This window comes from Lutra lutra, chromosome 1 (genome assembly GCF_902655055.1).
Source record: "Lutra lutra chromosome 1, mLutLut1.2, whole genome shotgun sequence".
Classification (NCBI taxonomy): domain Eukaryota; kingdom Metazoa; phylum Chordata; class Mammalia; order Carnivora; family Mustelidae; genus Lutra; species Lutra lutra.
In genome coordinates this window covers 153,156,937-153,173,267 of record NC_062278.1, presented here as the reverse complement: position 1 = coordinate 153,173,267, position 16,331 = coordinate 153,156,937, and the positions used below count along the sequence as shown (strand labels likewise).

General features: G+C 48.7%; 1 protein-coding gene across 5 annotated transcripts in view; it reads left to right on the top strand.

Moving 5' to 3' along the window:
- Positions 1-1,467: 1,467 nt before the first annotated feature.
- The window catches only part of LOC125106107 (zinc finger protein 620-like), a 39,421-nt gene continuing 24,557 nt past the window's right edge, over positions 1,468-16,331 (top strand). The window contains exons 1-5 of one of the 5 annotated variants that reach the window (XM_047739760.1): positions 1,468-1,625; positions 2,142-2,225; positions 6,378-6,504; positions 7,080-7,196; positions 7,633-8,786. In XM_047739760.1, coding sequence (XP_047595716.1) covers positions 2,202-2,225; positions 6,378-6,504; positions 7,080-7,196; positions 7,633-8,786 — 1,422 coding nt within the window. In that variant the 5' untranslated portion in view covers positions 1,468-1,625; positions 2,142-2,201. Of the gene's footprint in view, positions 1,626-1,645; positions 1,705-2,141; positions 2,226-2,269; positions 2,331-5,375; positions 5,393-6,377; positions 6,505-7,079; positions 7,197-7,632; positions 10,026-16,331 lie in introns of those variants that run through there. The other 4 variants (XM_047739712.1, XM_047739703.1, XM_047739728.1 and 1 more) reach the window with 4 other exon arrangements.

Sequence of the window (16,331 nt, the reverse complement as noted above, 5' to 3'; positions counted from 1 at the left end):
CGTATCTTAGATCACCCTGGCTCTCCTGTGGGAAGAAGGGAGCAGAGTGGGGCAGACTGGTGACCAGAACAGTTAGGAGGCTGCTACAGCAATCCAGAGGGGATGCAGAGGAAGGGATCAGTTATGACTCCCACATTGAATGACCTGGTTGGCTGAGTGGAGAGTGGTGCTGAAATCATGCTCCATAGGGTTAATGAGGTAAAATGTCCAGAGCAAGACCCTCCCACCCTCCTAACCACCCCCCTCCCCTGCCCCCTTTCTTCACAGGAATGTTTACCTTATTGTTTAGAGGCAAACAACAGGAAGAGCTCCAGCTGGCCTAAACCTGTTTGAGCTCACCACTGGCTCACACATGTGCAGATGGACCATGGAGGTCGGCCTCATTATAATGTTAACATTTCACCCAAGAGGAGCACCAGCCTTTGTTAACATAACACAGAATGCATGTATAGGTATATTTTCTAAGTACACCTGCACAACCTTATGCCCACCTTTACATGTGATGACAAAACTCCTCATCCTGAATATTCACCCTAACCTTAAGTAAAAAGAACCCACTGGCCTCCACTGCAAGAGTCACAGTTTTGGAAATTATTCCCCATGATCTCTTTATTTGCTGCAAATGAACTTTCCTTTGTATGACAACTCCACCTGCTGTAGTCTCTACCTGTAACTCACCAAAGATCCAACTCACCTAGCTTGGTTAAGGGACAGGGCAACCCCGGAAAGTGGAACTGGAGGGTGATGGAAGGATGACAAGATCAGTCTGGAAAAATTCTGAGCTTTAGGTGCTTATGGATTAGCCAAGTAGAAAGAAACAGTAGGCAGGTTGATACAGAGGGCTATAGCTCAAAGGTATCTGCACAATGTCTGGCCAATAGGAAGCTGCTGCCATGACCCTTATTCGATGTGGACTGGAGAAAGAGATATCGAGTGTGTTACAGGAAAGTGGCAACGACCCACAGGAGTAACAATAACGTCCGCAACAACAGAGCTAGAACTTACTCTCTTATTTATGATGCAGAACTAGAAGTTGTTGTAAGTGCTTTGCACGAGTTGACTCACTCAATTACTGCACTGAGTTTATGAGTTCGAAACTACTGCCGTTCCCAATTGAGAAACCGAAGCTCAGAGTCTGAGTAACTGGCACAGGCCATGCAGTGAATGGGTGATGGAGCCGGGATCAGAACGTGGACAGTCAGACCTGGGACTGGGCGATCTCAGGTCACAGCCCAGAAGAAGCCGCTGGACTGAGACTGGGGCCGGGAATTCATAAGGCCAGCACTGCTGGCAAGCGCTCGAGCCCGGAGTCTGACCCACGCAGAGTGTGGTGCGGACTCCGTGTCCCCGAGTTGTCGCTCTCAGGCTCGCGGGACCATGGAGAAGGCCAGCCTCCCGGTTTCCTAGAGCGGCGCGGGTGGGCGCGCCTCCGCTAGCGCTTCCGCCTCGCCTGCGATCGGGGGGAGCGGCAGGGCGTTGTGTGGTCCGCCTCGGTAGGGTGGTGCGGCCCGCCGGGTCCCGGAGCTCTGGCGTCTGGACCCACAGACGCCGCCCGAGGGGCCGTGCCGCAGAGGCGCCAGCCACCCTCTTGCCCCGAAGAGCTGGCCTGACGTTCCCGGCTCGCGGTACTCAGGGTGGGGGCAGGTGACGCGTGGGGTCGCCCGCTTGCCGGGGTGGAGTGTGCAGATTTCCTGGGGGTCTCCGGTCAGCATCTTACCCTGGGACGTTGAGCGTCTTCCCCGTACCCCTGGGGCCGTATCACCACTTGGATTTCGTCCCGGGGCCCCGTTATACTACCTTTTCTGTGAATGCTGGTTTTAGTCTTTGCCACCTTCGGTTCAGACTACTTAGTCATTCATTCATCGTGAGCCAGGGATTTTCTTGAAAGCCACGAATCCACTGCATGCGGTGCTTGATTCTCGCTTCACAAACATTCTTTTGAGGAATTTTCAGCTTCACCAGGCAGATTTTGTAGAATTTACAAAAGAAGCAGGTGCAACACCGCGTGAGCCACTGGAGGAGGTGCGCTGAGAACATCCAGAGTGTCCTAGGAATATTGTTTTGGACAAGAGAGGCATGAAGGCTGAGGGGAAAGAGGTGGGGAACGAGGCAGGGTCAGCCTCACTGTGATTCTCTCTTAGCTCCACAGGTTCTTGCTTTTCCAAACAGAGGGGGCAGCGTGAAGCCAGGGGCCGTCAGCCATGCTCCAGACGGTGTGGTCCCAGGTGAGCTGAGCTTTCTTCCCTCTTTCCACGTTGAAAAGAGATAGCATCGATCACTACAGGAAGAGTAACCCGACCTGGCCAGTCCCGTGCCTATTGCATCCACCAGTTGAGTATGGCAGAGGAGTGCGTTAGGGGAGGTGATGAGGGCGAGTACGTAAACTTGGGAGGATCAGGTTGGTTGGGAGAGAAGGAAGCACCAGCTAAGAAACTCTCCTAAAATGTGAGACTCTACATCCATGCAGACTGTGGACCACGAAAGTACGGTTCACAGATAAGCATCTTGGGCATCACCAAGGGGCTTGCTGGAAAGGCAGAGTCTCGGGCCCCAACCCAGATCTCCAGAATCAGAATCTACATTTGTACAGTATCTGGGGAACAGATGGGCAAGTTAAAATTTGGGCAGTGCTAGTCTGCATGACACCATACAGAGGAAGGCTACCTCCTGCATTTAAACAGTTGCTCCCACAGGAGGAGTTTGCCCTGCACGAAGTCAAGGCCCAGTGATGCCACTGGGGAGCCTTTGGAGAGTGTGGATTGATGAGGAGGCAAATTCTTGGAAGAATGCAGACTTTGGAGCTGATGCCAGTGCCTCCAGCTCATTGCAAAGATGATAGCTTAACCTCTGTGAAAGCCTCTATTCTTTGTTGGCACAAATTCATGCAGCCCTGGAAGCAGTTGCCCTTCCAGAATTTTCCTGGCACTAGAGGTTGCTTGCATTTCTCCAGCATCCTAGATCAGGGAATGGGAAAGCTGGTGTCTCGTGTCATGGATGTGTCATATAATTAGGAAGCCCTATCCAAGACTTATGAATAATGAGTATGTAGACATCGGACCATCTACTTCCATTTCAGCACTCAAGCCAAAATTAGTTCCAAGTCAGGGGTGCCTGGGTGGCTCAGTCCTTAAGCATCTGTCTTCGGCTTAGGTCATGATCCCAGAGTCCTGGGATAGAGCTCTGCATTGGGCTCCCTGCTCAGCAGGAAGCCTGTGTCTCTGTCTCCCACTCCCCCTGCTTGTGTTCCTTCTCTTGCTGTGTCTCTCTCTGTCAAATAAGTAAACAAAATCTTAAAAAAAAATTAGTTCCAAGTCAGGAAGTGTTTAAACATCTGTAGGGGCAGTCTGTTCTCTCCTGGTGCTTTACGTTGGGTAGTCACTCATAATGGGCTTCCAGTAAGGAAACCCCAAGTAATAGTGGCTTAAATGAGATAGAGGCTTCTGTCCCATGCAAGAGAAGTCAGGGAGAGGCAGTCGAGGGACACTGTGGCAGTGGTAGTGTTACCCCACTCTTTCGCTCTTTTTGCTTCACTATCCTAGCACTGGCTCTCGCACTCAAGGCTACTTCATGGTCCAAGGTGGTTGCTTGATCTGTAGCTCTCATGTGTGCATTCCAGAAGAGGAGATGACAAAAAAAGGTGAACCTCTCATCAGTTTGCATTCTTTCACGAATCTTCCCAGAGGGTCCCCAACAGTTTTGGTACTTGAGTTTCATTGGTCTCAGTTAGTTGCCAGAGCTGAGAGCAGCCCCAAGTAAAATTATGATCCTATTACCAAAAAAGAAAGAGAGGGGAAAAAATACCCACATGCATATATATATTTAGACAGTTGTCAGTCTTTTTTTAAAAGATTTATTCAAATGAGGGAGAGAAGGAGTGTGAGAGGTGGGGGAGCAGTGCAGAGGGAGAGAGAGAGAGAGAATCCTCAAGCAGACTCCCCACTGAGCACAGAGCCCTACATGGGGCTCAATCTCCATATCCTGGGATCACGACCTGAGCCAAAATCTAGAGTCTGTTGCTTAACCAACTGAGCCACCCAGACACCCCTAGACAACTGTCAGTCTTATCTACAGTCTGTGTGAGAAATGTTGCCCTAATCTCATCTGTACTTGTAAGTGCTGAGATGTATACAACACCATGTGCCAGGCAGTGTTGTAGTTCTTTACACACATTAACTCATTCCACCCTTACAAGAACCTTATAAAATAGGTACTCCTGTTACCCCAGTTTTCCAAATGAGGAAACTGAAGCAAAAGAGTTTGAGTATATCATCCAAGGTCACATAGCTGATGGTTATCAGAGATGGGAATTGAAACTAGGGAGTCTGACCCTAGAGCTGAGTTTGCCAATCTCAGCACTATTAACATTTTGGGGCAGATAATTTGTTGTTTGGGGGGACTGTCCTGTGTGTTGTATGATAATTAGCCCCATCCCTGGCCTCTACCCACTAGATGCCAATAGCATCCCCACTGCCCCCGGTTGTGACAGCTAAAAACGTCTCCAGGAGCTCCTGGGAGGCTCAGTCAGTTAAGTTTCTGCCTTTGGCTCAGGTCATGATCTTGGGGTCCTAAGATTGCGCCCCACATTGGGTTCTGCACTCAGTGCGGAGTCTGCTTCTCCCTTTCCCTCTGCCCCTCCCCCCCAACTTGTGTGTGCATTGTCTTTCTCAAATAAATAAATAAATCTTAAAAAAAAAAAAAAAAGTCCCCAGACAGTGAGTGCTCTGTGTGTCCTGGTGGGCATTTCCCCGTTGAGGAGCACTGTTGTGAAGCCCATGCTGTTTGCTCCTGTGCTGCGCTGCCTCTGAACCCCACTTCCTGTGTAAGGGAATGAAGAGCCCCGCTTCATCATGGAGAAGGAGTAAGTGCTAGCAGAGGACAGAAGCAGAGTGATCAGAGGTGGAGCAGGATGTTGAGATGCTGAATGTTGTAGAAAACAAGGAACAAGTTATGCACTGATAAGTACAGGGGTATCTCAGAGAAGTGGATGGGTATGATATGAGGAGTGATATGAGGAAGGAAGGTCAGGTCCCTGTTCCCAGCTGTTGGCTCTGAAGGAAGTAAAGACAGAGGTTGATTAACATTCAGAGGCAGTGAACTATCTATGGTACACTGTCCAGTAAGATAGCCACTAGCTATATGTGCCTGTTTAGAATTAAAGTTAATTAAAATGAGAAATTCAGTTCTTCAGGCACGTGAGCCACATTTAAACTTCTTGGTCAAGGTGATACCTGATTTCTTCAGTGTATAGTTGTCATCTTTCCCTTGCAACTGATCCGAAATTTGTGGGGGGACATTTATGATCACGCAAGTATACTGTTCCTCATCAAAATTTCCTCCTCGATGTAGCATCCACGGATGATTCCTGTCTGAACCAATCTTTACCATGACTATAGTATGTCTGTAGTTGTGTTTCTTCCCCTGGCAGACACTAAGCACAGAGACGTTGTTGACATGACAGACTGGGACAGACTTATAGAGTTCACTGTGAGTCGGGGAGAGACGGTATAGTGCCACTCACTTGTATAAGTGATCAGTTCATTTTGAAATGATTGGTTCCTTATACAACCTCGTGATAAATGCTCAGATAAAGAGGACTCCTTTTTGTCTATTTCAAAGTGCTTAATATCACTGATTCCCATAATTTGTAATAGAGAATAATAATTCTTACCTCATGCTGTGTTCCAATGATTGAGTGATTTGATGTAAAAATAGGTGACACAGGACAAGGGATGGTTTCCTTCTCCCCTGAGAAGATGGAAATGGCCCCATCAGGAGGCAGGGAGACACACCTGGTGCAGAGGGCAGCGACAGCAGGTGGGATGCAGCTTAGGTGATCTGGGGGCAGGTGTCTGCTCAAGGATGGAGACTGCCATCCTGTCCCTGGAGTCAAGTGTTAAGAGAGGAGGAAGCAACACTGCACGCTGCCTTCAAGGGCCACCATCTGATAAAGCAAGATGGCAGAAAGGGAGGATCCCCCAAGAGCGAAAGGAACTCTGTGCCCATGGGATTGTTCCTCTGTCTATAAAAACACATGGAGGGGGAAGACCAGAGAGAAACCAAGTGGATGGAGTGGATGGATTTCGGGTAAAAGACAGATACCTGCTATGGTCATCTTAGAAAACACCAGAAAGATCGACCCAGTTCATGGAACCAGACAGGGAGTTGATGTGACCCCGAGGCAGGGAAGTTCCAGAAGTGTGCATGCTGAAAATGTGCTGAGGGCTGTCCCTGGCTGGGGTACGGTTGTGGCTGTCCTCGCCAGTACCAGCCTCCTATGGGCCTCAGAGCCATGGACTCCAGTAGAGGGAGCCCTTCCCTGGAGTTCAGGCCCCTCCTCAGCCCTCAGACAGGACTTGAGCAGGAGCCTGTTTTTTTAGGAACCGGTGACCTTTGAGGATGTGGCCATGTACTTCCCCCAGAATCAATGGGCCAGCCTGGACCCCACACAGAGGGCCCTGTACCGAGAGGTAATGCTGGAGAATTATGCAAACATCACTTCCTTGGGTAAGTCCTTCCTTATCCCTGAACGAGCTCTGCCCTGAGGGCCCCTGGCTTCCTCCTTCGTGGATCTGGGGTCTCCCACATCCCCAGGACTGATGCACCATGAGCCAAGCTCCCTAATCCCCTGTTTTGGGAGTAGCTAATGGAGAAAGATCTAGGCTTGCTTTGGTTTTTCAGCAGGATTTGCTTCTTCCCTGTTTCCTGGTGGGGACTCTCCTGAGAGGGGTTTTTGCTCTGGGCACAGACAGCTGAGAGGGTTCCTGGTGGCCCTACCTTCACTCCTCCCCTCTTCCAGTTCCCTGGAATCCTGGGTCCTATCTCCCCTGCTTGAGAGTCTCTTAGGACCCCCTGCACACACCTCTAATGACACAGGAGCTGTTGTCTTCTCTAATAGAGCCAGAGTAAGCCTCCTCTTTAGCAAAACAATTTGAGTCTTCCTCAGATCTCCAGATTCTCTCCACACTGAGCTTACTTAGGGTCCTGGGATGTTGACTTTTTCACCTGGCAAAGCAGAGGGTGGGCTGAGGGGGTTAGCAGGGACTCTCCTCAGTTTCCTGTTCCTTTTATTTCTCCTTCAGCAGCATTGCCATTCCCCAAACCAGATCTGATACTCCAGCTGGAGCAAGGGGAAGCACCATGGAGCCTGGATCCCTGGACACCCCTCAAGGGAGGGGCCCTGGGAGGTGTCCACACAGGTAAGCAGGAGAACCCACTGCCTTTCTCTTCAGCTTGCCCTCCTCCTGTCTTTTAATGATTCAAAATAAGAAAGGTTTTCTTCTGTCATACCAGGTCTTGGTTAGGATGAAGATGGTCACTCTTATTCAGAAAAGTGCCCCTCACTAGAGCTTCAGCCCCATACTGGAAAAGACCCACCTGAAAATTTTGTTTTCTGTTATTTTACCTTGTAAAGCTAGAGGATTTCAAAAATGCATAGTGTAAAAAAAAAACCTAGTTCTTCTAATAGAGAAGACTCAGTTAAAAAAAAATTAGTCTGGACTACACTAGACTTAAATAGACCAAAATAGTATAAAATCTGTCATAAATGCATCAAAATGCAACCCCCCCCCCTTTTTTTAAAGTAAACTCTACCTTTCTAGCTTCAGTGCCTCTGTTTTCTTTTTATCATGCTAGGTGGTAAAAACAAGACCGAGGATGAGGAGCATAGCCCAAGACTGAACATTTCTAAAGACTCTGTGCCCCACAGACTGACGGCGGTGGGGCTGCTCACAGAAGCTCCCCAGCTCCCTCCCCTTGTGGACAGCTTAGGGAGGCCACAGCCGTGTCAGGCAGGAGAGAAAACAAACCAAGGAGGTATCAGGGACTCCCTGGTCCAGGACTCCAGATCCCTTGTCATCAAAAGGGTGGAGGCAAGCAGGAAGCTGGAAGGTAGCACCAGGGTCAGCACCCACCTGCTGACAAAGCAGGGCCTCTGCGGAGGACAGGCGTTTTATAAATGTGGCGAGTGTGGCCACTATTTCAGCCAACATTCCCACCTTCTGCAGCATCAGAGGATTCACACCGATGACAAGCCCTACAAGTGCAGAGAGTGCGGGAAAGCCTTCAGATATAATTCAAAACTCTCCCGGCACCAGAAAACCCACACTGGGGAGAAGCCTTACTTATGTCAGGAGTGTGGACAAGCCTTCAGTCAAAATTCACACCTCCTTCAGCACCAGAAACTCCATGGTGGAGAGAAACCCTTCGCATGTCCGGACTGTGGGAAAACCTTCAGCTACAACTCCAAACTCCTCCGGCATCAGCGAATCCACACTGGAGAGAAACCCTTTCAGTGTAAGGACTGTGGGAAGGCTTTCCGATGTAGCTACGACCGCATTGTCCACGAGCGCATCCACACTGGGGAGAAGCCCTACGAGTGTCAGGCATGCGGGAAAAGCTTCAGTTCCAATTCAGTCCTCCTTCAGCACCAGCGCATCCATACGGGGGAGAAGCCCTATGAGTGTAAGGAGTGCGGGAAGGCCTTCCGCCGGAGCTCCGTGTTTCTCCAGCACCAGAGGCTCCACACAGGGGAGAAGCTCTTCAAGTGCAAAGAGTGCTGGAAAACGTTCAGCTGTAGCTCCCGCTTTACAGTGCACCAGCGCATCCACACCGGGGAGAAGCCCTACGGATGCCAGGAGTGTGGGAAGGCCTTCAATCAGAAGGTCACCCTGGTCCAGCATCAGCGGCTCCACACTGGGGAGAGGCCTTACGAGTGCAGGGTGTGTGGGAAGGCCTTCAAGTGGAGTGCAAGTTTCATTCAGCACCAGAAGTTGCATGCTCGCAAGAAAGTTACCCAAGTGGCAGGGTCAGCCACAGTTGGACCCCACTTCCCTGCTTCTGGCCACCCCTCTCTGCTTGCCCAGCATGAGCACTCTGCCCCCTCCATGCCAGGGGCTGCCCCGTCTTCCCCATACCCTGCGTTCCTTCCTCCCTCCCTGCCTCTCTTTGTGCTGATCCCCTCCTCTGAAATGGCTAGTCCTTCCCCTGTTCGAGTAGTGCATTTCTTTCAGGATCTCACTTCCCCTGGGAGCCCGAATCCTCCCCATGAGCTCCTTCATGGGCTTGACCACCCACCCACTTAGAGTTATCAGTTTCCTTGAGCTCCTGACCATGCCTGTGTTGTTTGTCCTCTGGGCCCATGTGGTCATTATTGTTTTCCCAACTCCATTTATGTTCTCACGGTGTTTGAGAACCATGTTTGATTCTAAAACTTCTATCCCCTGGGTAGGAAATGGTAGGAGTTGTCCTTTATAGTGTCCAGTTTGGGCCTGTACCATCAATTGCACCTGCCTTCTCTACTAGATTAGGTAGAGTTTACAGAACATTTGGGGGCTTAGGGATATGGCATTCCAATGGCATGGCCTGTTGTAATTCAAGAAATAGGGAAGATGCAAAGCCCATGGGAGGAGGTAAGCAGAGAAAGTATCCAATGATGGCTTTCAGGAATTAAGGAGGGCCATTTGGTGGGGCAGGAGCAAGGCTCACTGTGTAGAATGGGAGCCTGGGACTTCTTATTACCTCGATAATGATCATGATGAGGATCCTGTGTAACCAAGCAATAGATCATGGAAATAACCAGTAGAAAGAATATGAAGTGATGAGTCAGCATTGATAGCAAGAATGTAGACTGTCTCTAAACTTTGATTGGAAGGGGATGTGGTTCTCTTTTTGGGTTCCTTTTCTATTCCTGTCCACATCCTTGTTTAATTTCAGTGCCCATGCAAACACATAGGTACGAAAAGTGATCTGGGACCGTGGGTTAGAGCACAGGTGCCTAGGCGTATCCATCTCAATTCTACATGGAGCAAACTTGTTGGCATCACACTGGTGAGCCTCCGAGGGAAGGAGAGAAATCTAACCTTGTCTTGTTGTAGCTCCTGCCTCAGAGGAGAGTTCATAACTAACCATACACACACTCAGATGTGTTCTTACATCTACTCCACATCCTCTGTGATTAAATCTGCATTTTTGAGTCCTGGTATTTTAAGTCAATTTTTATAATTAACACCAAGAAGTGTTGGTGGACACTAATCTTTTTTTTTTTTTTTTAAGATTTTACATATTTATTTGTTTGTGGTGCATGAGCTGGGTGGGGTTGGGGGGGCAGCGAGGCAGAGGGAGAGGATGAAGGAGAATCACAAATCACAAGCAGACTCTGTGCTAAATGCTAGTCAGATGCAGGGCTTGATCTCCTAACCCTGTGTTCATGACCTGAGCGGACACCAGGAGTCAGATGTTCAATCAACTGAACCACCCAGACACCTCCTGTTGGTGGGCACTAATCTTACCAGATGTTATGATGGCACTGGTTTGACCATACTTCTCTAATGGTATGGACCCTGATCCTTCTTGCAATCACTGCCTCTCGACAGTGTAGAGCATGGAAAGGTACTTGAAAGAGTTAAGCAGGAATACAACACTAAGGAAAAGATATGTACACTGTTAGGATAACGCCTTACAATTATGTCTGCAAGGGAGGGCATAAACAAGCATTTCAGTCTGGGCTTTGGTTAGGCTTATTGAGATATACTTAATAGGCTTTACCCTTTTAAAGTAGGCAGTTTGGTGAGTTTTGACAGATGTATACAGTTGTGTAACCAAGATAAAATTTCCATCACCCTGAGCATAGGGAGAAATTTAAATGGTTTGTGGGATGTTGGTGGTTTTTCTTTATTTTCTTGCTTGATAAGGTTTGTGTAATATATAGAATTCAGGAGAAGAAAAGGCAGAACCAAACTTAACCTTCCCAGCTGTAGTCAGAGCTTCCAGACTATGCAAAATGCAAAGATCCCTCTCCTAGCATCACTGTTAAGGAAAACAGTAAAATGTAGGAAAATGACAACGACTGGTTTCTTCATCATTATTTCTCTCACACACACATGCGATATATATAAAAATGTCCTATTTATTTCCCACAAGCACCAACAAGTCCTCAGGGTTTCTGGAATTATAGCAAGGAAGGAAGTGGGGGAGGGAGGTGAGAGCCTCTGAAGATAAGCAGAACTTCTAATGTAGTTCAAGATTAGAAGGAAGCAAGGAGTGTAGGGAAAAATAAATATCAGCTCTGGGCTGAAAAATGGCTTTTGATTCCTCACAGCCAATAGATTTATGGGTTGCTGATGATGGTGACTATTATTGTCTCATTTATTTCTTCCTTTTATCATTAATTCAGCAGGCAGGTAGAGTTCCCCGCATTGTTGTGATACAGGCTCCATAGAACTTAGTAGGTGTCAAAGGCTGACTGATGTGCTATTCTTAACACGGGGACTGGTGTTGCCAGGTTGTTTGGCACTTAATAGGCATGCAGGTGTTTTGTGACAAGGGCCATGTATTGCTCACAGAAAGGATGGATGTGTAAAAATAAACTCATACATCACTTAAAATCCAACGTAGAGTTCTTCCAAGAGTTTTATTTTCTCTAAAAGTGAAATGACTATGAACATACTGCCTCTCCCCTCCCTCCCAAACTTATTCATTTAACACGAGCAAGAGGACTGTCCACTTTCTTCAGGAAAGGGGTATGGGTATCACGTTACCAGAATTGTTTAGTTTTGAGACTTTTGCCTTTGTCAGTGAGTTGGCAATGTTATTTAGGACACTTTGAAAATAACAGAAACCTATTTCAGTGAATGTAAGTACACTGAATTATAAGGATTCCTATGTGTAGCCTGGCACCAAGGGCAAGAATGCAGCAGGAGATCTGGAGCCTGGAAAACCCAAGAGGGAACAACAGGCAGTCTCTGCTCTTTCTCCACTTCTCTCCCCCACCCCAAACCCTCCCACCCCACTTAAGATTTTATTTATTTGAGAGAGGGATAGAGAGCAACAGCAGAGGGGAGAGGGAGAAGCAGGTGCCCTGCTGAGGAGGGAATCCAACGTGGGGCTCCATCCCAGAACCCTGAGCCAAAGGCAGATGCTTAACTGGCTGAGCCACCCAGACACCCCTCTTTCTTCACTTCTGATCCCTTCTTCCATGTTTGCAGTGCTGCACTCTCTGTCCCTAGGCACATAGCAGAAGTTGCCACAAGTTTCGTGTTTACAACCCCATTCCAGGGAACAGCCCAAACAATCTCCCAGACTGTGGCACATCCCTGGGGGAGAGAATCTGATCTGCCCAATTTAGGTGAGGTGTTCACTGGTCGGTCTACTCTTCCCTGGCCAAGGGGTTATGCCACGTAGTGTGAGTGAGGCTGCTAGGGCCCCACTCTGGTAAGGGGAAGAGTAAACTGGGCTGATCAGACTCCAGGAAAGTATCTTGCGGACTTCTGAGAGCGCACCTTTTCTCTTGTTTCTGTTGTTCCAGGTCTCCTGACAACTAAGATAACTGAGGAGAAGCTTCAGGGTATTTTTTCCCCAGTGACTCGAAGCTTTTAGGAATTTAGCTTTGACAGCACTCTGTGGGCAGTGTTGATCATCTTCCATTAATATTTCTTGGTTCACAGTAAACTTTCAGTCTGTGCATTCAGATCTCCTCTTGTTGATGACTTGTGATTGGCTAGTTTTGGGGTGGAAGAGCTGGTGGAGTTACGGGAAATGAGGTTATGTCCCCCTCTGATTTCCCTATGCTGTGTTTGGAGTAAGCAGGCACTTCTGGCCACAGGTTGAGTGACGCGGTGAATCTCTGTGGCTCTTGGGCCTTCATTGGGGTCTGTGTATGTAGCCCACTTAGCAGCTGCAAGCCTGGCTCCCTGGTTAGAATTCTCCATTTTGTTCATTTCTTGTTAGAGTTCTCCTTGATTTTCCTTGTGTTTCCACAGCCACTCCAACACTGAAGTTGGCTGGTGATAAAAATGTGGCTGCATGACTTCTCCTTTAATCTAGCTACCACTGCCGTGCCTCCCGAAGGAATAGGCCTCCAGCACGTACTCCCTCCGTCTCCCTTAACTGATCCTACCCTAGCCCTGATTCCCCAAAGCTGAGATTGCTAAGTAGCACCATCACAGAGCTCTCATTCAGGACAGCCCTTGTATCCTTTAACAGAGATCAGGCATACGGTGGGCAGACCTCCTACCGTCCAGTCTAAATTGTAATGTGCTCGGGTGTCTTCAGTGTTTACAGTGTGAAATCGGGCTAATTCTCTAGTTTCCGGCCCTGTCCTCAGGATAGCACTCCGTATGTCAAGTCTGGCCCTATTAAAACCTCAGAGGTTAGAGCACAGACTCCACATCACCGTTAGTTCATTTTTACCAGTCCAGCCCCTGGACCGGGTTCCAGGGATAGTGCGGGTTTCAGAGATGCAAACAGCTCTTTCCCTGTATGACGCGCCCTGCAAGCCAAGAAGTCTGGCTTTTCCATCACAGTTGCACGTGGGATCCCCAAACATTTGCTTCGTTCCTGGCCCTCCTGCGGCCCCGTCTGTAGCCAGCTGTTGAGGTCTGCACAGGCAGGGTTGCAACCGGACCCTCCATACCGCCGCTGGACATCGGCAACACTGACACCTGCCGTGAGACCGCGCGGCTTCGCAAGCGCAGCGCCGGAGCGTCTGGGACGAGCGCGCTACCGAGCGGGAAACCTCCGGCTTTCTAGAAGGGAGGGCGGGCTCCCATGGTGTTTCCGTCTCGTCGCTGGTTGGTGGAGTCCTGGCGCTCCCGCGGGGAGGAAACTCGGTCGCCGGCGCTCGGGGTCCCCGTGAGTTGCCGCTCTGAAGCGAGGGCGCTCGGCCCCTGTGAGGTCTGCCCGGCTTTGACTTGGAAATGCCCGGCGGAAGAGGCCGCTTACCCGTGTGCGGGCGCGCTCCGGCGTTCCTTGGTTTTGGTGCGCACCTGCGTCGGGCCCGCCTTCCTGTTGCGGCTGGAGGTGTTGCCTGGCGTCGCCTGCTTCCCGGAGTTCCGAGCGGGTCTGCGCCCATTGCCACCCGGCGGCGCACTTGAGCATCTTTTTCTGCTCTGACCCGGGGTCCGGCCGGCACCTGCCTTTGTGCAGCAGTCCTTCTCGGTCCAGGCGTCTTCTGCCCTCTTTTTCTCCAGAGGCAGCCTTTCTTAGTCGTGCTGTCAAAGATTAGCAAAGCCGGGCAGGTGTGATCAGTAATTATTACAGGAGGGACAAGAGTCCAGGATGAACTGGACTTATGTACCAGTCAGAAGAGACAGGACCTTTTAAAGGGAGAATGGAGGAGGAGGGTGCGGGGTGAGCGGAGGATCCACAGGGTTAGGGGAAGTCACATGAAACTCATATGGGTTTGCTGATTGGTGTTAGGGAAGTTTGGCTCCTACCCTCCTCCAGAGACTGGGAGACAGGGGCCCTGTTTGGTGGGAACAAACAGTAAATTCTTTTGACAGCCCTGAATTTTCTCAGACAGACACTCTAAAAGTGGGCTAGGGTCATCCTTGGGATATGGCCTTGAGCTATTAATGTTTTGTTGGTCTTTACCGGCCCAGGTTAAGGCATAGTAGAGAAAGGGCTCAGGAAAGCCTGGCTAGAGTTTGGCCAAGGTCAGAATCTTTGTCAATGGTCAGAGTCACTGAACACATTCAGGAAAGACTATTTTCTCCTCGAATCCAAGCAGTCATCGAAGCCAGGAGTCTCTCCAGCTGAGGCCCAGTTCTGGCCAATGGAGTGTAGTGGCTTATTTTGAGAAGCCTTGTGCCTTGCCAGCAAGCAAGTGAGTGAAAAAATAAACTGAAGGAGTAATTATAACTGTGGTTGAGGGTAGGGGCCAGGCTGCCCTGATGTGATAGGATAGTCCTTGTTCTGGGACCAGGAGTCCAGGGATGGTGGGGAGGGATGGGGGAGTAATGCACTTATGCGCTGCAAGAGAGGGGCAGTCTCACTTGGAGGTCTTCTGCTGTCTGAGAGATCTGAGTCTCTTCCTTTTCCAAAATCAGGGAACCATGCGGGAGGCTGGGACTCAGCAGCTATTCTCCAGAAAGTGTGGTCTTCATTGATCCTGATAACCTTTCTTAGATTTGCTGTCAGAGAAGTCAGTCTAGGACTCAGGCATGACATGGTTCCCCTTGCTACACGGTTACGGAAGGTGTATATGTGTGTCTATGCACATGAGGGTCTGTTTGTTTGGGAAAAATGGTTTGAGGTGAGATGAGGTTATCCAGGGAAATATCTTGGATTAGAGAAATGACATGATATTCAGAAGATCCATTTAAATATATGAAGTAGAAGTACCTGCCAGTAAAAATTTCTGGGAATTATAAATCCATATCACTTTAAACAAATGAAGTCTGTGAACAGGCAAGAAAAGTCTTTTAGAGAAATATGTTCACTGTGTAAATTGTGTAGGCAAAATAGCATAAGATTAGGACTTCTCTCTTCATTCAACAGGTATATACCGAGCACCATGTGTGCCATGCCATGACATAGGCTTTGGCAGTATTGGGGAACACTACTAATGTTACATAATGTATTGAGTTCTTATTTTGATGGATTCATTCATTTAATAAATATTTATGGAGTTCCTACTTTGTGCCAATGGTCACCAAAATTGCCTTCACAGAGCTCTTGGTTCTAATGAGTGACACAGACAACGCACCAGGGAGTGTATAATACACTATCAGGGAGCAATACATGTTAACATGGAAGGGTGGAGAAGGAGATAGAAAGTGACAATACTGCATTGAATTAAGGACAGTGATATTTGAGCAGAATAATGCAAGGGAGCAAAACAGGCAGACAGAATGTTAATATCCTAAGGAGTGAACTATCTTAAAATACTTGGGTTTTTAAGCAATAGAAAGAAGGCAAGTATTTCCTAAGGGCAATGAGCTAATCAGTAGTTAGAGATGACATGAGAGAAAGAGAAAGGGAGAGGGACAGACGGAGAGAGGCGGGCCACTTCTTGTGTGGCTTTGATATTTTGTACATGGGCATGGCCTCCTCTACCTGGAGCTGTAAAGGAAGTTCTCACTGAACAGGTAATGTCTGCTTGGAGATCTACAGAAAAGGAAGAACCAAGGAAGAGACTGCCAGGCTGGTGGGAGAACAAACACAAAAACCAAGAGGTAGGAGAGGATTGGATTTGTTGAAGAGAAAGGGAAGCCAAGTGGCCAGACCACACAGAACCCAGGGAAAGTAAGGCACTGCCTGAAGTTGTAGAGAAATGCAGGGGCCTGCTTTGTAGGACCTTAGCTCATGGGAAAGATTTTGGATTTCATCATAAGAGCAACAATTGGCCATTGAAAGGTTTCTGAGTGCTTCATGCAGATTTTGTGATATTACGGGGGCTACTGCATAGAAAGTCTGTTAAGGTTTTAGAGGCTAGTTAGACTATCGTAGGAGCCTACCCAGGAAATTGTTGCTCTCTTGCTATAGGGTGCATTGCTATCTGGGTCGAGCAAATTCCCTTATTTTCTCAAAATATTCTTAGCTAGTCTTTTCACCTA